Raw genomic sequence first — 22,043 nt, 5'->3', positions numbered from 1 at the left:
ATGCCATGAGGAAGAAGATTAGGACAAGAATCGTGAATTCAAATCCCAAGCTCTACAGTCACTCCAGTCATGAGGGCTTTGCTCCTGCGTTCATTCTTTCCTTCCTCAAATATTTATGGACTGTCTCTTTTATGTCAGGCTCTGTGCGAAGCGCGAGGGATAAAGAGAAGACTTGCTCTCATGGTGCTTAGAGCCAGCTTGATGAGACAGAGCTAAAGCAAGTCGACCCATGGGGAAGGAAAGAGGCAGATTTCTGCTGAGGAGGGTAGAGATGAGAAGGAAGAGGAGGAGGTGAACTACTTCAGAAGCAGCCACAGGCCAGCCCTGGGTGGGTACTGCTCGGAGTTCAGCGGCAGTTTACAGGTCCTCTGCAAAAGGAAATAAACTTGCTGCTTGACCTCTCTGAAGCCCAGATCTGGACACTGTACACCCTGATAGGTCCTAGAACATCCTAGAAATGAGCAACCACAGTCCTCCCAGGTCTGGGATGAACAACAAGAAGGCAGTGGGTATTCCAAGCCTAGCTGGGATGCTCAGGAACACTGCAGACCTGCTCTGTAGAGTGGCTGACTCAGTGTTTCCTTCTAAGAAAAGGGGAGGAGGCTCTGATTATAAAGACCAGGCTTCTATGGGTGAACTTCTGCCAAGCTGAGCCATGGAGAATTTGCTCAGTCCATGCTTTCAAAGGACATTGCTGCCACTTCTCCTGGGAGGCAGAGAGGAAAAAAGTCACTGTGAGGGTGTGAGGGGTGTGGGACCCCCTGAGCTCCACCTCTCTCCCCAGCCTTTCCCCTCCCACGTGCCCTGCCCCCTGTCTTATTCCAGGGCCTGATGGCCCCACCGCAGGTCCTCACACAGTCCTCCCCCATCTTGAAGGTGCTGTTCTTGAAGGTGCAATGCCACTGTCATATACAAAGGTCTCACAGAACCTGGACTTGGTGTTGTAGAAGTACCTGATGATTTTGGTTTTGCAGGGACCCGTGTATGGAGGCTCCAAGCAGAAGTCAGGCTCTAGGGCTGCAGGGATGGGAGGGGATCTAGGTCAGATACAAGGGTGGTCATCACCGCTTGCTCTACAAGGTCAGCAACTGAAACCACCAGTTTGTTTACTGTAGAGAGTGGTAAGGGTGCCAGAATGTGAAATGTGAAAAGGCCATTTGATGCCCTGCTTTCGAGGATATTATCATTAATGTTGTTAGGCGTGACAATGACAGGGTAATATTGTAAATAATTACATACCCTTAATGAATATTTATAGATTAATTGGCATGATGCCACTGATTAACTTCAAAAAGCAACAAAAATATATTAAGAGTATTCTCCGGGGCTTCCCTGGTGGTGCAGTGGTTGAGAGTCCGCCTGGAGATGCAGGGGACGCGGGTTCGTGCCCCGGTCCGTGAAGATCCCACGTGCCGCGGAGCGGCTGGGCCCGTGAGCCATGGCCGCTGCGCCTGCGCGTCCGGAGCCTGTGCTCCGCAACGGGAGAGGCCACAACAGTGAGAGACCCCCGTGCTGCAAAAAAAAAAAAAAAAAAAAAAAGAATATTCTCCATATGTGGACAATTATTGGAGCTGAACATTGGGTCCATAGGCTTTATAACACTATTCTTGGTACTTGTATGTGTGGTTGAAAATTTCCACCATTAAAAAGAAAGTGTGAAGGAATCATGCTGTCATGGAGAAAGGCGTGGAAGAAAACACACCAGTGTGTTTACTTTGGTTAACTCATGGGGACTGGAAAATTGGACTATGAGGGAGTATTGATCTTTTGACTGATATAAAAATATTAATTTGGTCTTCATCCCGTTTCTGGCACAGAGCTCCTAAAGCCATTGAAATTTCCTGAGATGAGAGTAAAAAGGGAGTCTTTTTATCATGTGAGGGAGGGACTTTCGTAAGCCTCAACCTAAACCGAGAATGGGGATTGGTTGCCAGGGGAACCAACTGCCTCATTAGGGGGTGGGAATTTTCATTCCCAACTTCCCCCGTTCCATACCCCCACACCTCAGGCACAGGAGAGGGGTTGGAGGTTGAATCAATCACAGATGGCTAAAGATTTAATGAAGCATGATTTGTAATGAAGCCTCCAAGGAAATCTCAACAGAGCAAGTCATTCATGTTATTCAGGTGAACTGGGATGGACCCAGGGAACGACATAGGTACACGTCCCATCATGGCTCACCTGGACCCCTGCAGCAGCCTGCCCATGGCCTCTGTCTCTGCCCTTGGCCCCCTAGAGGCCACTCTCCGCACTGCAGCCGCAGGGACCCTGATAGAACTTTGAGTCCTAACCCATTGCTCCCATGACCGTCCCTCAGTGACGCCCCAGCTCTCTCACAGTCAAGTTCTGATTCTTAAAAGTCCTACAAGGCTCCTCATCACTTGCCCCAGGGCCTCTCTGCCTCATCCCCTTCCACTACCCTCCACCCACTCAGCTCCAGCCACCCTGGTCCTGGCTGCTGCTCGACACACCAGGCACGTTTTTCTTTGCAGCCTCTTCTCAACGCCTTCTCATCACAGAGGGTTTCGCTGACCCTCTACAGAAAGAGCACAGCCTCCTGTATCCCCATCACTCTCTTTCTTCAAAACACTCATCACGACATAGCATAGTATTTTTCCCATTCTTACTGTCTGTCTGCCTCCTAGAAGGCAGATTATTTTACTATATTTTGTTTACAGCTGTTTCCATAAACTACAAACTATGCTTTTTAGGGACAAGAAGGATAAATATTTGATAACTGTTTGTCAAGGGAATGAATGTCCCATTTCATACTCATGCCAAGTGCACAGTCATTGAAGAGAATGGATAGAGTAAAATTTCTGTTAGTGAAATGTCTATTTGGTGATGGGGCATGTCTATATAATTATGAGACAACTTCTAATATTGTATATCCTAATTAGAAAATAAAATAATAGTCTGACTGGGGGGCAAGGGGAAGGGCCTAGAGTATTGACTAATACGGTACCAGCCTGGAAAAAGCAGTCTTGGCCCAATGAGCAAACTCACAAATGTACTGCATTTCTTGCTCTCCCTCAGCTGTATCAGGAAGGAAAGAAGTTCAGCTGTTACTCAACTTTCTGATTAATTTCATAATAGAGAATTGATCATTATTTGACATTAATTTCCTTTTGGGCGGAGGCGAGGAAATTTAGACAGAGAAGTCTTTTGGACTAAGATAGTTTGGTGGAAAATGGACATCATTGACCATAAAATGGATAAACTCTTTATACTGAGAGTTGGTAATCGTTTCAAAGAAGTCGTGTATCATGGTCCCACTGTTCAGGTGAGGAAACTGCAGAAGACTTGTCCCAGGACACATGGCATGTGGGTGGTAGGATCAGGAAAAGATACTATCATGTCACAACCCATTTAATAAAGTACCTGTTTCTGCCAGGAATTCTGAAAATGCAGATAACCAGTAAGGACTTCTGAGTGCACTGTCCCACATACTGCACTGTCCCCTGTCCCCAAACCTCAATCCAGCCACAAATTATAGAGAAGAGTGAGTCCGGGTTTTGTCCCTGGCTGCAAATAGGTGGTGTCCCTACCGACACCCACTGGGCGGCCCACAAGTCAATTCACTTCTGACACTAAATCTGCGGAGGGAGCCCACACCCCACAGGTCGAGGGCTCAGTCCCTGAGGGCGGCCCCACTGCAAGTGCCAATCACCAGTCCCGAGGTCACCCACACACGTGGCCAACTGGCTACAAGTTATGAATTCAGAGGTTCCACGACCCCACCTCCCATATTCAATAATTTCTTAGAACCACTCACAGAACTCAGGAAAGCCCTTTACTTACTGTGCCCAGTTATTGCAAAGGATAAAGCTCCGGGACAGCCCTAAGGAGGAGATGCGGCGGGCAAGGGGGAGTTGGGGGTGCCGAGCCTCCATGCCCTCTCAGAACCCCCCCCCAACAATCCCTTGACGTGTTCACCTCCCCTGAAGCCCTCTGAACCCAATGTTTATGGATTTTAATTGACGGTTCCAGGTAGGCAATTTGATTGAATCGTTGGCCATTGGTGACTGAACTCTACCTCAGTACACTCTCCTCTCCCCAGAGGGGCTGCAGGTTGAAGGTTCTAACCCTCTAATCACCAGGTGGGATCTTCCGGAGTCCAGTCCCATCCAGAAGCTATCTAGGGTCCCATCCCTGACTCCTCTCAGGACCTATGAAGACAGTAAATTCCAAGGGTTTCAGGAGGCCTGGGCCAAGAACCAGGACAAGGATCAAATATGAATCTTATCTTTACATTAAAGTGAGGTTCAGGAGCAGGCAGTGACCAGGAATAGAGGGTCTCAGAGATAGAGTCGCTGGTCTGGTATGGTTCGGTGGCTTACTTTTTTTAAAAGCTGAAACATAATGATTCCTTTTGAGAGTCATGAAATGTCCCTGGAGTTACAACTGCCCAACTTCCCAGGAGAACTCCCGAGAGGGCTGTCGGCCCCCCCCCCAGCCCGGCCCCCCAGCCCCGTCCATGGACTCCCTTCATCCCCCCCCACCCTGCCCCAGCCTGCAGAGGAGAGCTGGGTCGGGACTTACCTTGGGCCTGGTTGCTGCTTTTACCCGCTGGGGTGCAGGTCACCAGGGTGCCCAGAAGGACGAGAAGGGCTGCAGAGAGGCAGAGCGGACTCATGTCTGTGGCCTTGCAGGAGGGCTTCTGAGGAAAGCAGGGGCTGACAGAGCTGTTCCCACCCCAGTTGAGTGGTGGGAACAGGGGATAAGGAGGGGAGTGAAGAAGGGGAGGAGCTGGGGTCAGTGCTGTTCCTGGAAATCTCCCCACATAACCAGGCTTCCTGCTTCTCCCTGCTGCGGACAAATGCCCAGTAACAGCGCTTCTCAAACTTGGCTCTGCCTCTGGGTCTGGTGGGAACACAGACTGTGATTCCACAGGTGGGATTTTTATCAGATTTGTTCCTCACGGAGCGTCCCAGCACCGAGAGCGGTGCATGCATGGCACGTGATGGCCGGTCAGTGGGTGGATGAGAGCAAATCAAAGGACAGATTAGTGGACAGCAGTGTGTTAGCTCAGGGCCTCATTTTCAGCCTCCTGCAGGTGTCATCATATCAGCAGATCAATGCCCTCCACTCCCTTCCCCCCCACCTACCTCAGAAGACAGGTGTAACACAGGGCCGCTTCCTGCATCCCTTGAAGCAGCATCTCAACTCTATGGACACAAGCTCTTTACCTGGCACTGGTCCAGGAGAATGGTGAGCTGGGTGAAGACTATCTCTATCTTGGGGGACAAACCCTGATTTTCTGGGTAGAGAAAATGTAAGGGGCGTGGGCAAAGGGGAAGCAGGGAGCCGACCACGTCTCTACAGCAGGACCACTCACCATACCTCACCTGGTTTCCCCAACAGGAGAGCTGCCTGCCTGAGTGGATCTCAGGGGCTGGAGTGGATCTCGCGGGAGCTTGGAAGATCGCATGCAAATCACCACCCACTCTGGACTCTCTACCATTGGTTTGGGGATTGGAGGACCTCAGTTTGCAACCCACCTCTCCCTTTTCCTAACTTTGTGGCCTGGGGCCAGAAATCTCCCAGAGCCGCATGTCTTCAGGTGCAACATGAGATCCATGCTGCCCACATCCTGGGGTTGCTGTGGAAGCAGTGGAGGCAACAGACATATATTCCTTCTCCCTGCAAAGTCAAAGTCCTTGTAATAAGGATAATAGTGAGTTATATGACAGTTAATACTTAGCTCCTTTGACCAGGGGGTCAAATAATGGCAACTTGGGGTGGGAAAAGGGCAGGACTGGGGTAAGGTCAATCACTGAAGCAAGAGGGCTTTGGGTTACCTCTGACGAAGGAAGAGACTGTGACTGTCCCCTGGCACTGCGGGAACTTCCTGAGGGTGGACTTCTAGAGGGAGACGCAAACAATCAATGCTATTTGTTTTTTTCTTTTCTACAGTTGACAGCACATTTAAAAAGCAGTCAGGGCCCATGGAAGCTAAAACTCTATGTGCTTCTAGACAATTTACTTGGGACTGTAGTGTTCAAAGAAACTTAGGAGGATAATCGACATGGTCCTCAAAAAGACCCAGACATGGGGATTTCTTAAGGCAGATACCATCATCCTCTTTTACAAAGAAAGAAGCTGTGGCTCACAGAGGTGAAGTGACTTGCCCAAGATCACACAGCACATAGTGAGTTACTGAAGCCAATCCCTTTTCATGAATACCCAGTCATTTTCCCATTACACTGTTATAAATGAATAATTGTTAATAATAATTAGATAACATATATTTATAGTAGTACTCTTACTCCTATCAGACCTGACATTCACTAAAAGGTTACTCTGCCAATACATGTACAAAGCATTTAACAAATATCTTATCTTTTTAATCCTCACCACAAATTTATGAGTTTGATGGAGAAAGAGAAAAGCAACCTCTGAGTTCCAAGACCTGACCTGACATTACAGTGGGCCTTATGTTCTCCAACTTAACGGAAATATTTCTGAAACCTTCAACATCAGACAAGGCAATTCTGTGTCCATGATGGATCAAGACAAAAATGGGAAATTCAGTAATGATGTTTGAACACAGACAAAATGAGGTAAATTATAGAAACCACCAAAATATCCAAGCATCTCCCTATATTGAGTGACTGCTACTTCTTTACCAAGTACAGCTCTAACCTCTATCTAGTCTTCCCTTCTTAGAGTTAAGATAAAGATACACAATCAGAGAACTGCCCCACTTCCTGACAGCATCCATCCAGAGCAGAGCCAGCTTCCTGAAACACCACCCCCAAATCACCTAACACAAGCCCACATCCTATAAGCTCTTTCTAACATTCTCTTAATGAGAACCTCTTATTGTTATCCAAGGTGATTCCCATTCTTTGCTGCAGTGAGTAATAAACCCAACTAGTTCAACTGAACCAGATTCCTCTCTCTACACTCTATGACTTTAGGAAAATTACTTTATTTCTCATTACCTGAGGTTCCTCCTCTGTATCATGAGAAAATACCAACAGTTTCTCTCCCCTCTTTCAGGATTTTTGAGGCTTAGATGAGTTAATATGTGTCAAGTGCTTAGGATAAAGCCTGACACATAGAAGAAGCTAAGTATTTTCTGCTGTCATTACTCATTATTATTCTTATTACAAGGACTTTGTGCAGGGAGAAGGAATTTATGTCTGTTGCCTCCACTGCTTCCACAGCAACCCCGTGATGTGGGCAGCACGGATCTCAGGTGACACCTGATGACACTGGAGCTCTGGGAGGTTTAAGTCCCTTGGCACAAAGTTAGGAAAAGACAGAGCTGGTACCCAAAGTGAGGTTCAAGAATGACAAAACCACTGCGGGAGAGACAGGAGGAGGGGGGCTCTTGCAGGCGATCTTTCATGCTCCCCTGAGGTTCAGTCAGGCAGGCAGCTCTCCTGTTTCTGAAACCAGGCGAGGGGAAGTGGAAGGTGCTGCTGTGGAGACGTGTTCAGCTCCCTGATTCCCCTCTGCCCACACCCCTTACTCCTTTTTCCACCCAGAAAACACGTTTGCTGCCCCAGGAGGACAGTGTCTTTCCCTAGCTTAGCTTCTGCCTGGACAAATGCCTGGTAAACAGCAAGCATACACCCAGTTGAGAAGCTGTGACAGTGGTTGAAGGAAGGTGTCCTGTGTCACACCTGTCTTCTGAGGTAGGTTGAGGTAGTCCTTGTGGGGGCCGGACATTGACGCCCAGATGTGATGACACCTGCAGGAGGCTGCAGAGGAGGACCTGAGCTAACACACTGCTGAGCACTTATCTGTCCTTTGATTTGCACTCATGCACCCACTGACCGTCCGTCACCTGCCCTGCACTGCTCGAGGTGCTGGGATGCTCCCTGAGTCAACATATTGGTCAAAATCCCCTCCGTGGAATCACAATCCATGCTTCCACGAGACCCACAGGCAGAGTCAGGTCTGAGAAGCACTGTTACCGGGCATGTGGCCCCAGCAGGCAGAAGCAGGAAGGCTGGTTAGGTGGGGAGATTGTGCAATAAACGGGACGGACCCCAGCTCCTCCCCTTCCTCACTCCCCTCCTCATTGCCTGTCCCACCCCTCAGCTGGGATAGGAAAAGCGCTGCCAGCCCCCAGCTTTCTTCAGAAGCCCTCCTGCAAGGCCACGAACATGAGCCGGCTCTGCCTCTCCATCGCCCTTCTCGTCCTCCTGGGCACCCTGGTGACCTGCACCCCAGCGGGTAAAAGCAGCAACCAGGCCCAAGGTAAGTCCTGACCCAGCTCTCCTCTGCAGGCTGGGGGTGGGGATGAGGGGAGTCCATGGAAGGGGCTGGGGAGCAGGGCTGGGGTGGGTGCCGACAGGCCTCTCGGGAGTTCTCCTGGGAAGTTGGGCAGTTGTAACTCCAGGGACATTTCATGACTCTCAAAAGGAAAAACAAATTAAACTTAAAATTTAAAAATCTATATCCCACCAAATCTACTGGATCAGGAATCCCATCTCTGAGACTCTCTATTCATGCTCAGTGCTGTTTCCCTGAACCTCACTGTAGTGTAATAAAAAGATCAATTGGATCCTTGTCCTGGTTCTTAGAACAGACCTCCTGAAACTTTTGGAATTTAATGTCATTCATATGTCACAAGATGAGTTAAGGAAGGTGACCCGAGACACCTTCAGAATGGGGCTGGTCTCCAAAAAAACCCAAACTCACGTTTAGAGGTTAACACTTTCAACCCCCCATAACCCAGCACCTCTGGGGAGACGGAAGGGTATTGAGATGGAGCTCAATCACCAATGGCCGATGATTCAATCAATATGCCTATTTATTGACACCCCAATCAAAATCCATAAATATTGGGGTTCCGAGAGCTTTCGGGGTGGTGAGCACACGGAGGTGCCGTGAGGGTGCTGTGCTCCACTAGGGCATGGGGCCTCCGCCCACCTCTGCTCCCGCTTTGCCCTGCGCATCTCCTCCATTTCGCTGTCCCTGAGCTTTAGCCTTTATAATAACATGGGAACGGTAAGTAAAGGGTTTTCTTGATATTGGTCACTGCTTCTACTGAGTTATTGAACATGGAGGTGGGGTCATGGAGCTTCCGATTTTTAGCCCGTAGGTCACAAGCATGAGTGACCCGGACCACGTGGCTGGCGTTTGAAGTGAGGACAGTCTTGAGTCCTCAACCTGTAGGACCTGCACTAACTCCACGGATTTAGTATCAGAAGTAAATTGAGGGACCTCCCCGGTGGACCAGTGGCTAACACTCCCCGCTCCCAATGCAGGTTGCCTGGGTTCCATCCTGGTCATGGAATCAAATGTCACATGCAGGAAATAAGAGTTCCCATGCCACACCTAAAGTTCCCTCAGGCTGCAACTAAAGACTCTGCGTGCCAAAGCAGAGATCCCGCACGCACAATGAAGATCCCGCACACGGCAACCAAGTTACCACGCAACAAAGGTAACAAAAGAGAACACACTGGTCTGTTTTCTTCATGCCTTTCTCCATTGCAGCCTGATTCCTTCACACTTTTTTATTAATGGTGGAAACCTTTCACCATACATGTAAGTGCAGAGAATAGTATTATAAAACCCAGGCACCAGCTCCAATAATTATTGATATATGGTAAATATTTTTACCTGTGTCCTCCTTTTTTTTTTTTTTTGGTAGTTTTTTGGAGCTAATCAAAAACATCATACCAATTAATCTCTTCATGAAGGAGATATAAACTTTTACATGATTACTGTATCATGGTCACGCCTAGCAACATTCATACTAATGTCCCAGAAAGCAGGTTGTCAAATGGCCTTTTCAACTTGACCAGCCCCCAGAACCCTAACATTCTCTATCACAAACAAACTGGTGGTTTCAGCTGTGACCTTGTAGACCGAGCTGTGATGCCCACCCTCCTAACTGACTCAGAGGCCCTCCCATCTCAGCAGGTTCTCAGCCTGCCTTCTGCCTGGAGCCTCATTACACGGGTCCCTGCAGGGCCCGGAAGATCAGGTACTTCTACAACGCCAAGTCCGGGCACTGTGACATCTTTGTATATGGCGGCTGCCGAGGGAACGAGAACAACTTCCTGACGGCAGAGAGCTGCATGAAGACCTGCGGTGGTCATGCGGGGACCCGAGGGTAAGAAAGGAGGCGGGGCAGCGTGGGAGGGGAAGGGCTGAGAAAAAGAGGTGGAGCTCAGGGGGCCCCACACCGTTCACACCTGCACAGTGTCTTTCCACCTCGCTGCCTCCCAGGAGAAGTGGCTGCGGTGCCCTGTGAAACCGCACACTGAGCACATGCTCCACGGGCCAGCTTGGCAGAAGGTCACACTAGAAGCCCCGTCATGAGAATCTGAGCTTCCTCACGTGCTCCCCTTTTCTCAGATGGCAACACTGAGTCAGCCACCCTACAGAGCAGGTCCGCAGAGCTCCTGAGCTCCCCACCTAGGCTTGGATACCTCACTTCCTTCTTGTTGGTCATTCTGGTCCTGGGTGGCCTTTGGCTGCATATTTCTGGGAAAGTCTAGGATCTGTCACGATGAGCGGTGTCCAGGTCTGGGGCTTCAGAGATGTCAATCAGCAAGTTCCTTTCTTTTTGCAGAGGACCTGCGAACTGTGCTCCCCTGAAACTCTGAACTCAAGGAGGACGCATGCAGGGCTGGGCTGTGGCTGCTTCTGAAACAGTGTGGTCTCCTCTGAGTCTGTCTCAATACCACCATCCTCAGCAGAACCCTACCTATTTCCTTCCCAACATGGGTCTACTTGCTTTAGCTCTGTCTCATCCAGTGGGCTCTAAGCACCATGAGAGCAAGGCTTCCCTTTATTCCTAGCACTTAGCACAGGTCCTGGCACAAAGGAGACAGTCCATAATTATTTGAGGATGGAAGGAATGAATGCAGGAAAACATTCCTCATGTCAGGATTCTTGTCTTAAGCCACATTCTCACGGCATCCTTACCTTCCTCCCCCACCCCCATCACTGCTCTCCTTGTGGGCGGCCAAGGTGGAAATTCTGGCATCCAGTTCTCCGCATCAGTGGTGGCAGAGGTCTTTTCAATAAAGAAGCCCCTTTCCCTCACAGTGATGTTGTACATTTTCCTTCTGTGGCTTCAAACACACTGGCTTATATTTCAATAAATTCATATTCAAATTACACTAACTGGAGTGGATTCTGTGGTTTGCCCCTAAGAACCTTCGCCAGTAGGGTCCACGGAGATGCTGGTCCTTCTCACTAGTCTACAGAGCAGCGGACACCTCCCCTTTTCCTGTCGTCAGACGGGGCCCTGCCAGGTATAGGAAGCACACCCATTACAGCACCATCTACCTCTGATTGGCCACCCCAAGCTACACAAAAACTTGGGTGAGAGACACCTCAACATGAAAGCCTTCTTTCTTCACTTCTTGGACCAGGTCACATTGGGGGGCAGGTTGCTCTCCTGGACTCTCCGAAGGAGAAAGGAAGAAGCATGAGACTCAGTTGTCCATTTTCACTAGGAACCCCCTTGCCTGAGGTCCTATGTGGGGAGGGGCTTCTGACTTCAGTTAAAGAAGGGCAACTGCCCTTTCTGTGTGCCTGGCTCTGTGCTAGCATTTTGCCTGCATTCTTCGATTAATCATCCTAAGAATCCTTCAAGGGAGGAAACGGAGGCATAGAGATGTCACTTAGCTGCTGTATGAGTTTCGTAACACAGCAGGTCCCAGCCCTCCCAAGTAGAGCAACTTTGACAATGTTTTCATGCTCCTGCCTCTGGGAAGATGTGGGATGGAGGCACCTTTGGAGAACAGACTATCTGCTTCACTACAAATGAGGCAAGAGAGGCACGGGGACCCCAACAAGCATAGACTACAAATAAACAAGAACACAGATGGTGCTGGTTCTCTTACTTCAGTGTAGTCTTGGGCAAATTTCTCAACATCTCTGAGCTTTACTTTCTTTATAAAATAAGGATAATGCTTCTGCTTAATGTTTCTAGCCAGCCACCACCAGAAACACTCTGGTTCCACAACAAGCCTAGTATTTAAGTAAACAAGAGGGACTTCCCTGGTGGTCGAGGGGGTAAAACTCTGCGTTTCCAATGCAGGGGTACAGGTTCTATCCCTGGTTGGAGAATTAGATCCCGCATGCATGCCGCAACTAACAGTTCCCATGCCACAACTAAGAAGTACACATGCTGCAACTAAGAGTCCGCACTCTGCAGCTAAGCTCCCACCTGCCTGAACGAAGACCCGGTGTGGCCAAAATAAATAAATAAATAGGAATTTTCCAATACACAGTAGAGTTTAAAATATTAAAAAATCAGTCAATCAATCAATCAATAAAGAAGAACACTGATGGTGCTGGACCAGTTACCCAGGACTCTGGCTTCAGAGTCTCTGCACCATGCACTCTGCTGCGTTGTAAGCTGTAAACTATAGTGCACATGTGACGGCTTACACACCCACAGTCTCTTCCCTCACTCCCATACATTCACTCCCAGTGTCAACCGTGTAGCGCCAAGGCCCCCACACTCACACTCATCCAAACACAGACAAGAATTCTTCCACTAACACACACACAGAGACACATGCACACACGCACACACACACCCTGTGCCCCACTTCCAGGGTCAAGGAGAAGGGAGCTGGCTCAGTGCCCAGAAGCCCCAGGAGCAAGCCCAGCCAAGCGTCAAAGGGGCGCACAGCTGGGGATGAGCTGCAGAGGACGGGAGGGGCAGCCTCCCTGGCACCAAGACACCCTTGCCCTTGAGAAGGGCAGGAGCTCTCAATACCGAGCTGCCCCCGGACAGAAGGGCGTCGGGAGCGGGGGACTCACAAAACAAGCCACTGTGTGTGGACGGTCTACCCTCGCCTGAGACATTTCACATGTATGATTTCGTTTAGCCTCATGTCGACCCTACACCATCGGGGCTTCTCATCCCATTTTGCCGGCGAGAAAGCAGAGGCTCAGAGAGCTGGAGCGACTTGCTCAGGACCCACAGCAGCAGACGGCACACCGGGATTCCAGCTCAGGAGGCCCTCTGGTCCTGCCCCGCTGCCTGCCTCAGTCTGTCCGCCTGAGCCCAGCGAACAGCAGACACTCCTCTCTGCTCCCCGCTCCTCTCTCGTCTGCCTGTCTTTCTCTCCCAATGTCCTCCTCTCCTGGTCCTCCTCCCTCTGGGCCAGGTTGGAGGCCCCCAGACCCAGGAGCCCCCAAGGGGCCTGTCCTCCCTCCACCTCCCACCTCCCTGCTCACGAGTGACTGAGATCTCTGATTACAAACCTTCCCGGCCCCTTCGGGGATCTTCAGAGAAATCACAAGGCGGGAGCATCACAGGGGCTGTATTTGGATAGAGAACAGTGATCATAATACCATGGGACCCCCAGTCATATGCCAGCTTCTAGTCCTGTTTTTCCCTCTGAAAAATGCGAAGCTTGGATTCCATGCTATCTAAGGCCTCTTCTTGAAATGGATGGAAAGTACCCAGGACAGGCAGAAGATGTTTATCTTTTTGTGACGCTGTGCCCTGTGAGAGGTACATTCGTACCCATGACATGCGTGGCCAATTTCTGGCTACGTGATATAGCAGCACCTCACTTTTTGGAACTATATAGACTTCCTCCTTCCTTGTTTAAAATTTTTAAAATTTATTTATTTGGCTGTGCCGCGCATCACATGGGATATAGTTCCCCAGTCAGGGATCAAACCCGCACCCCCTGCATTGGAAGCGCAGAGTCTTAACCACTGGACCGCCGGGGGAGTCCCTTAGTTTTCCTCCTTAGAAGTGGTGTCATGAGTACTGAGATTTTAAGGATTATTTTAAGGATTAAAAGGAAAAGCATAAACCAGAGCTTGCAATCTGGCTAGAATATAAGTATTTTGGGTTTTGGGGGGTTTTTGGGGTTTTTTTTAAAACATCTTTATTGGAGTATAACTGTTTTACAATAGTGTGTTAGTTTTTCCTTTACAACAAAGTGAATTAGTTATACGGATACACATGTTCCCATATCTCTTCCCTCTTGCTTCACCCTCTCTCCCACCCTCCCTGTCCCACCCCTCTCGGTGGCCGCAAAGCACAGAGCTGATCTCCCTGTGCTATGCGGCAGCTTCCCACTAGCTATCTAATTTACCTTTGGTAGTGTATATATGTCCCTGCCACTCTCTCACCTCGTCACAGCTTACCCTCCCCCCTCCCCATATCCTCAAGTCCATGCTCTAGTAAGTCTGTGTCTTTATTCCCGTCCAACCACTAATCTCTTCATGACATTTTTTTCCCCTTAGAGTCCATATATATGTGTTAGCATACGGTATTTGTTTTTCTCCTTCTGACTTACTTCACTCTGTATGACAGACTCCAGGTCTATCCACCTCATTACAAATAACTCAGTTTCATTTCTTTTTATGGCTGAGTAATATTCCATTGTATATATGTGCCACATCTTCTTTATCCATTCATCTGTTGATGGACACTTAGGTTGCTTCCATGTCCTGGCTATTGTAAATAGAGTTGCAATGAACATTTTAGTACATGACTCTTTTTGAATTATGGTTTTCTCAGGGTATATGCCCAGTAGTGGGATTGCTGGGTCGTATGGTAGTTCTATTTTTAGTTTTTTACAGAACCTCCATACTGTTCTCCATAGTGGCTCTATCAATTTACATTCCCACCAGCAGTGCAAGAGGGTTCCCTTTTCTCCACACCCTCTCCAGCATTTATTGTTTCTAGAGTTTTTGATGATGGCCAATCTGACCGGTGTGAGATGATATCTCATTGTAGTTTTGATTTGCATTTCTCTAATGATTAATGATGTTGAGCATTCTTTCATGTGTTTGTTGGCAATCTGTATATCTTCTTTGGAGAAATGTCTATTTAGTTCTTCTGTCCATTTTTGGATTGGGTTGTTTGTTTTTTTGTTATTGAGCTGCATGAGATGCTTATAAATTTTGGAGATTAATCCTTTGTCAGTTGCTTCATTTGCAAATATTTTCTCCCATTCTGAGGGTTGTCTTTTGGTCTTGTTTATGGTATCCTTTGCTGTGCAAAAGCTTTTAAGTTTCATTAGGTCCCATTTGTTTATTTTTGTTTTTATTTCCATTTCTCTAGGAGATGGGTCAAAAAGGATCTTGCTGTGATTTATGTCATAGAGTGTTCTGCCTATGTTTTCCTCTAAGAGTTTGATAGTGTCTGGCCTTACATTTAGGTCTTTAACCCATTTTGAGTTTATTTTTGTGTGTGGTGTTAGGGAGTGTTCTAATTTCATACTTTTACATGTAGCTGTCCAGTTTTTTGAGCCCACACAGTACATTTTATAATTTTGAAACATTTGCCAAGATTTAACAGCGGGAGATTTCATATAAAAGTGAATTTCTAGCATTGTTGGGAAGGTAGATGATTTGGCAACACAGTCTTGCAGTTTAACAAGAGCTGTGGCTCTCAAACTTGAGGGAGCCTCAGACTCAGCCAGGTGTTCAAAGACAGATTTGAGAACTCCACCAGCAGAGTTTTGATCAGTAGGACAGGGGTGGCACCTGAGTTTCTGCATCAAACAGGCTTCCGGGGCTGCTCTTGGTGCTGCTTAAGGGACCACACTTTGAAAACCATGAGCTAAGCTAAGTAGAGCTGCTCTCTTCTCATGAGGGGAGCGTCCCCCCAGTTTCCATAATCCCCACCATGCCTTATTGTCCCCCCGTCCCCACCCCCATTTCAGCTACTTCCGTCCACATCACTCACCTGACCTGGAAGGCATTCAAAATTGTGACCTCTGGGGTGGGCTCACCTAAGTGTTCAGTAAAAGGTAGCTTGTTCTTATTTAACAGTCTTATAAAGTAAGTATTATTCGTATTTTACAGATGAAGCAACTGAAATTCAGCTAAGGGAAAAGTGACTTGCTGGAGGAAAAACAGCCAAAAATAGAAGGAAGACACTTCCCCAAAACTGTTAGTCACGTGGCCCCTGTTATTTCAATGTTACAAATACACAAACACAAAAAACAACCCACAGGAAAATGTATTTGATATTAACATAGATGATGCATCAAAGATTGTGGATGTGCCTTCATGAGTATAAAATCATATAAATCAAGAAAAGGACGAACGGAAATAGAAAACGGAAGAAGGAAGGGTTAAAGGAGGAGGTGCCATGAATCAGCTGCAGACATGCCCACTTTAAGGTGACAGTAAACAAAGGAAAACTGAAGATCTGAGAAATTCCCAGGAACAAACACTGTATGGTGAAAGGGTGCCTTTCACCATATAGTGCAGCTTTCTCCTCTTGGACTGTTGGACCCATTTGAACTCCCTACTCTCCATGGAAAATTTTCTTTCTGAGTATATGGGATAATTTTTTGCTTTATCACCTAGCATCTGTTTGTCCTTTTCTTGATACAGTAGCTTGATTTTGCTTGAGGAATGACTCTTCCTCCACCCAGGACTGGTAGGATTGGGGCACCTTTAATCAAAATGCCTGCCTTACCCCCAGACCAAGAGTGGCCAATCAGATGCTCTCCCTGGAATTTATCTTGATCAATGAATCCCAAAAACCTAAAAATGGAGGTCATTATGAGGTGACCTGGGAAGACATTAGTTCTTCCTTGCTTACCATCCTTTATAAATGGGAGGATGACTCCCTCTCTGTGGACACTGTTCAAGGTCTATCTGCACACAAAAATGTATAGCACCAGCAAATCGAAGAGGCCACACACATAGTAAATTAGCAGAGCCAGAGTTTGAAGTAGGGACTCTGATCAAATGTTTCAGTCATCACATATTTAATCACTAATAAACATTTCATGAACAAGTGAATGAACGAATCAACGTCTACTCAACATCTTTGCGTATGTGTTCTACAAGCACCATGGACTCAACATTGACCTAGCTGAATTTATTGTCCCTCCTTCTAAAGACTTGCTTCCCCTACCTTCCTCCAGAAGGCTGAGTGTTGTCCTTCATTCTACCTTTTTCTCACTCCCTGTGAACAATCTCATAGCAAAGTCCGTCGGTTGTACCTCCTCAGTTCTCAGCTGAAAGTTCACTTCAGAATAACATGAAGACACCTGATCATAGAACTGCTCCACTTCCTGACAGCATCCATCCTGAGCAAAGCCAGCTTCCTGAAACTCTCCTGCAAATAACCTCATGGAAACCCACATCCTGTAAGTCCTTCAAACATCCTCTTAATGAGATGCCATATAATTCATTGTCCTTTGCGACAGTGAGTAATAAACCCAGCTTGCTCAGCTTGGAAGGGGACAGTTTCTAGTGGTCTGTGGTTGGAAACATTGACAGGTATAAGCCTTTTTCCTTATTGTATAATTAAGGAATGTAAAAGTCAGAGACATTGAGATATTTGCCCAAGACTACAAGGTATTGGGCAACAGAACCAGCTCTATCTGTGTTCTGGTGTATTACACTACCTCTGTGTTTTGAGTTTTCTATGCCTCAATTTCCTCATCTGTATTGAGGCAGACAGGCTCTGCACTCCTGAGGTTCCTCCAGCTCACTCCTTCCCAGAGCCAGGAGCATGAAAACAGCATTAAAGTTGCTCTCCTAGGGAAGTTGGGACATCCCTTTGACTCGGGACCACTAGATTATGCACAAGTCATTCCCATATTGCCTTGCAGCTGGGAAGGTCTAATAATGAGCTGTGGTACATCTTGGGAAATACCTCGAAGAGTCTGGGATTCCTGCCCACCACCTACCTCCTACCCCCTCCTTTCGGCCACCCTCATTCAGTTGTTTAAATTTCCACACTATCTGATTGCCACAGCTCTTGCCCAACTAGGGGAAGCAAGTTGGGAGGGTGACCTGGGAGCCCTGATGCTAGTGATCCTCCTCCTCTTTTTACACTCAATTCTTTCCTCCAGCCCCGTTAGAGGGCACCTTGTGAGGGTGCCAACAATTCTAGCAGCATAAGATGTAGTGAGCTGCAAATAAGGGCTTCCCCCAACATTCTGTTTTGAGTAGCTGAAGCTGGTGGTGGAAACTTAGCAAATGTTTTCCAAGAACCTAAAAGACACCTGGTGGGAGAGAGGGGTCCTTCCTTGATTCCCATCTCCCAGTGTCTGTAGGACTGTTTTAGGACAAAGGCAGCAGAATTGGCCCACAGGTTTCTTGGGAGCAGAGTCTAGACCAGTTTTGAATAGCAGAGCCAGAGAGGAGAGGGAATCCCTCTGGTTCAATGGAACAAACCAGTGTTCTATTGATGAATGCTGCTATCTGTCACCTGATGCCCAAGGGAAAGTGAGATTTCCATAGCAGGTGGTATAAAAACTGTGGCTAGAAGAATCTATAGGAAAGGGAAAATCACAATAAAAGTGACAAATATATCTAAGAATTAAAGATCATTTAGATAAACCTGTACATAGATTAAAAACCAAAAAATTGTAAAAACAATGATAAGAAATAAACAGTGAAAGGATCGGCATGAAAATGTAAAATAGGGCATCAAAATCACAAAATGTGGAGAATGGGAGGGTAAAAATGTAGATCTTTTACAATGTGTTTTGAACTTGAATGACTTTCAGTTTAAAGCAAGGAGGTATTGTTATGTTTCAATGTACTTGAACTCCATGGTTACCACAAATCAAACACATACAATAGAGTCACAAAAACTAAAAACAAAGGAACTCAAGCATACTGAAAGCAAATCATCAAACCACAAACAGAAAGACCAAAAGAAGAAATGAACAGCGAAGAACAACAAAAATAACTGGAAAACAATGATTAAAAGGACAAATCGTATCAAAATACTCAAGACAGTTTTCACAGATCTAGCACAAATAATCCTAAAATTTATATAGAACCACAAAAGACCCAGAATTGCCAAACTACTCTTGAGGGAAAAAAACAAAGCTTGAGTCATCACCCATCCAGATTTTAGACTATACTACAAAGCTATAGTATAGTAATCAAAACAATGTGATATTGCCAGAAAACAGATATATAGACCAATGGAACAGAATAGAGAGCCCTGACATAAACACATGCCCTAAGGTCAATTTATGTATGACAAAGGAGGCAAGAATATACAATGGAGAAAAGACAGTGTCTTCAGCAAATGGTGTTGGGAAAGCTAAAGATCTACATGTAAATCAATGAAATTAGAACACTCCCTCACACCATATACAAAAATAAACTCAAAATGGATTAAAGACCTAAATATAAGACATGACACCATAAAAGTCCTAGAAAAGAACAAGGGCAAAACATTTTTGGACATAAATCACAGCAATATTTTTTTTTTTTTTTTTTTTTTTTTTTTTTTTTTTTTTTGCGGTATGCGGGCCTCTCACTGTTGTGGCCTCTCCCGTTGCGGAGCACAGGCTCCGGACGCGCAGGCCCAGCGGCCATGGCTCACGGGCCCAGCCGCTCCGCGGCATGTGGGATCCTCCCGGACCAGGGCACGAACCCGTGTCTCCTGCATCGGCAGGCGGATTCTCAACCACTGCGCCACCAGGGAAGCCCCACAGCAATATTTTTAAGGATCAGTCTCCCATGCCAAAAGAAATAAAAGCAAATATAAATAAATGGAACCTCATGAAACTTAAAAGCTCTTGCCCAGCAAAGGAAACCATCAATAGAATAGCAAGACAACCTACTGAATGAGAGAAAATATTTGCAAAACATGCAAGGAGCAAGGGCTTAATGTCAAAGTATACAAACAATTCATGCAACTCAATATTGAAAAAACAGAAAATCCAATCAAAAAATGGGCAGAAGACCTAAATAGACATTTTTCCAAAGAAGACCTACAGATGGCCAGAGGCACAAAAAGAGATGTCAACATTGTTAAATATTAGAGTACAGCAATTCAAATCAAAACCACAATGAGGTATCATATCACACCAGTCAAGATGGCTATCATTCAGAAGTCTACAAATAATAAATGCTGGAGAGAGTGTGGAGAAAAGGGAAACCTTGTACACTGATGGTATGAATGTAAATTGGTGCACTCTCCATGGAAAACAGTATGGAGGTTGCTTACAAAACTAAAAATCGAACTACAACATGATCCAGCAAGCCCACTCGTGGGCATATATCTGGAGAAAAGATAACTTTAGTTTGAAAAGATACCTCCACCTCAATGTTCACAGAAGCCCTGTTTAGAATAGCCAAGACGTGTGTATTGTAAGTGCCCATTAACAGATGACTGGCTTAAGAAATGTGGTATGAAAATAGAAATGAACTTACAGTCATAGAAAACAAACGTATGGTTATCAAAGAGGAAAGGAGAGAGGAGGAATTTGTGGAAAATGACAAGCACAGAGCCTGACAAATGGCAAGTGCTCATTAAAAGTGAGCTTGATCCTCATTAGCTGGATTAGGAAGCCACCATCTGGCAGAAGACGACAGGGAAGGGGGTTCCTTGGACTAGTGGACAATTGAGACTCCTGCTCCTTCCTTTCTCTTCTGAGAATCCAGGAAAATAACCCGCCCAAAAGTTTGACGTGGTCAAAGAAGTAAAGGGTAAAAGCAATCTTGTTGAGGTGTCTGTAACCATTTTTTAGTGTATATTAGGGTGGTCATTAAGAGACAGGTGCCACTATAAGGGGATGGCTTCTTATTCCTTGTATGTTTGAGGGCAGAAAACGGGGAGGCACCAGCTGCTCTGCAGAAGAATGAGAAGGATCATCATTTCCATGGAACCCATGAGTTAAGGTTCTTAGTTGCAACAACAGAACCCACTCCAGTTAGTTGAATTAGACTATGAATTTTTAAAAATATAAGGCCAGACTGTTTGAAGCCACAGATGTTCAACATCAATGTGGCAGAGGGGCTTCCTTAGTGGAAAGACTTCTCCCACCACCAACGCTGAGAACAGGATGCCACAAATTTTACTTCTGCCGGCACAGGAGAGCAGAGATGGTGGGGTGGAGGATGAAGGTGAGGATGCCGTGAGGAAGAAGATTAGGACAAGAATCGTGAATTCAAATCCCAGGCTCTACAGTCACTCCAGTCATGAGGTGCTTTGCTCCTGAGTTCATTCCTTCCTTCCTCAAATATTTATGGACTGTCTCTTTTGTGTCAGGCTCTGTGCGAAGCGCGAGGGATAAAGAGAAGACTTGCTCTCATGGTGCTTAGAGCCAGCTTGATGAGACAGAGCTAAAGCAAGTTGACCCATGGGGAAGGAAAGAGGCAGATTTCTGCTGAGGAGGGTAGAGATGAGAAGGAAGAGGAGGAGGTGAACTACTTCAGAAGCAGCCACAGGCCAGCCCTGGGTGGGTACTGCTCGGACTTCAGCGGCAGTTTACAGGTCCTCTGCAAAAGGAAATAAACTTGCTGCTTGACCTCTCTGAAGCCCAGATCTGGACACTGTACACCCTGATAGGTCCTAGAACATCCTAGAAATGAGCAACCACAGTCCTCCCAGGTCTGGGATGAACAACAAGAAGGCAGTGAGTATTCCAAGCCTAGCTGGGATGCTCAGGAACACTGCAGACCTGCTCTGTAGAGTAGCTGACTCAGTGTTTCCTTCTAAGAAAAGGGGAGGAGGCTCTGATTATAAAGACCAGGCTTCTATGGGTGAACTTCTGCCAAGCTGAGCCATGGAGGACTTGCTCAGTCCATGCTTTCAAAGGACATTGCTGCCACTTCTCCTGGGAGGCAGAGAGGAAAAAAGTCACTGTGAGGGTGTGAGGGGTGTGGGACCCCCTGAGCTCCACCTCTCTCCCCAGCCTTTCCCCTCCCACGTGCCCTGCCCCTTGTCTTATTCCAGGGCCTGATGGTCCCACCACAGGTCCTCACACCGTCCTCCCCCATCTTGAAGTTGTTGTTCTTAGCATTGCCGCCACCATATACAAAGGTGTCGCAGAGCCCGGACTTGGTGTCGTGGAAGAACCTGAAGCACAGGAAGTACCTGATGATTTTGACCTTGCAGGGACCCGTGTATGGAGGCTCTAGGCAGAAGACAGGCTGCAGGGATGGGTGGGCCTCTGGGTCAGATAGAAGGATGGTCATCACCGCTTGCTCTACAAGGTCAACAACTGAAACCATCAGTTTATTTTCAGTAGAGAGTGGTAAGGGTGCCAGAATGTGAAATGTGAAAAGGCCATTTGATGCCCTGCTTTCCAGGACATTATCATTAATGTTGTTAGGCGTGACAATGACAGGGTAATATTGTAAATAATTAC

At 47.0% G+C, this 22,043-nt stretch overlaps 2 protein-coding genes across 2 annotated transcripts; one reads left to right on the top strand and one right to left on the bottom strand.

The window, feature by feature from the left end:
• Positions 1 to 668: 668 nt before the first annotated feature.
• LOC131741046 (pancreatic trypsin inhibitor-like) lies at positions 669 to 4,636 on the bottom strand. Its single transcript, XM_067012979.1, is given in 4 exon segments — positions 669 to 706; positions 800 to 899; positions 902 to 1,017; positions 4,543 to 4,636. Coding segments are annotated over 4 exon segments (348 nt in total).
• A 3,484-nt stretch (positions 4,637 to 8,120) lies between these two features.
• On the top strand, positions 8,121 to 10,336 carry LOC131741045 (serum basic protease inhibitor-like). The gene is made up of 3 exons (XM_059037539.1): positions 8,121 to 8,214; positions 9,886 to 10,078; positions 10,324 to 10,336. The coding sequence occupies exons 1-3, from the start codon at positions 8,121 to 8,123 to the stop codon at positions 10,334 to 10,336; spliced, it is 300 nt and encodes a 99-aa protein (XP_058893522.1).
• The last annotated feature ends 11,707 nt before the right edge of the window (positions 10,337 to 22,043 follow it).

The sequence above is a fragment of the Kogia breviceps genome, chromosome 14 (assembly GCF_026419965.1).
Source record: "Kogia breviceps isolate mKogBre1 chromosome 14, mKogBre1 haplotype 1, whole genome shotgun sequence".
NCBI classification, from domain to species: domain Eukaryota; kingdom Metazoa; phylum Chordata; class Mammalia; order Artiodactyla; family Physeteridae; genus Kogia; species Kogia breviceps.
This window is presented reverse-complemented; position numbering and strand designations above follow the sequence as displayed.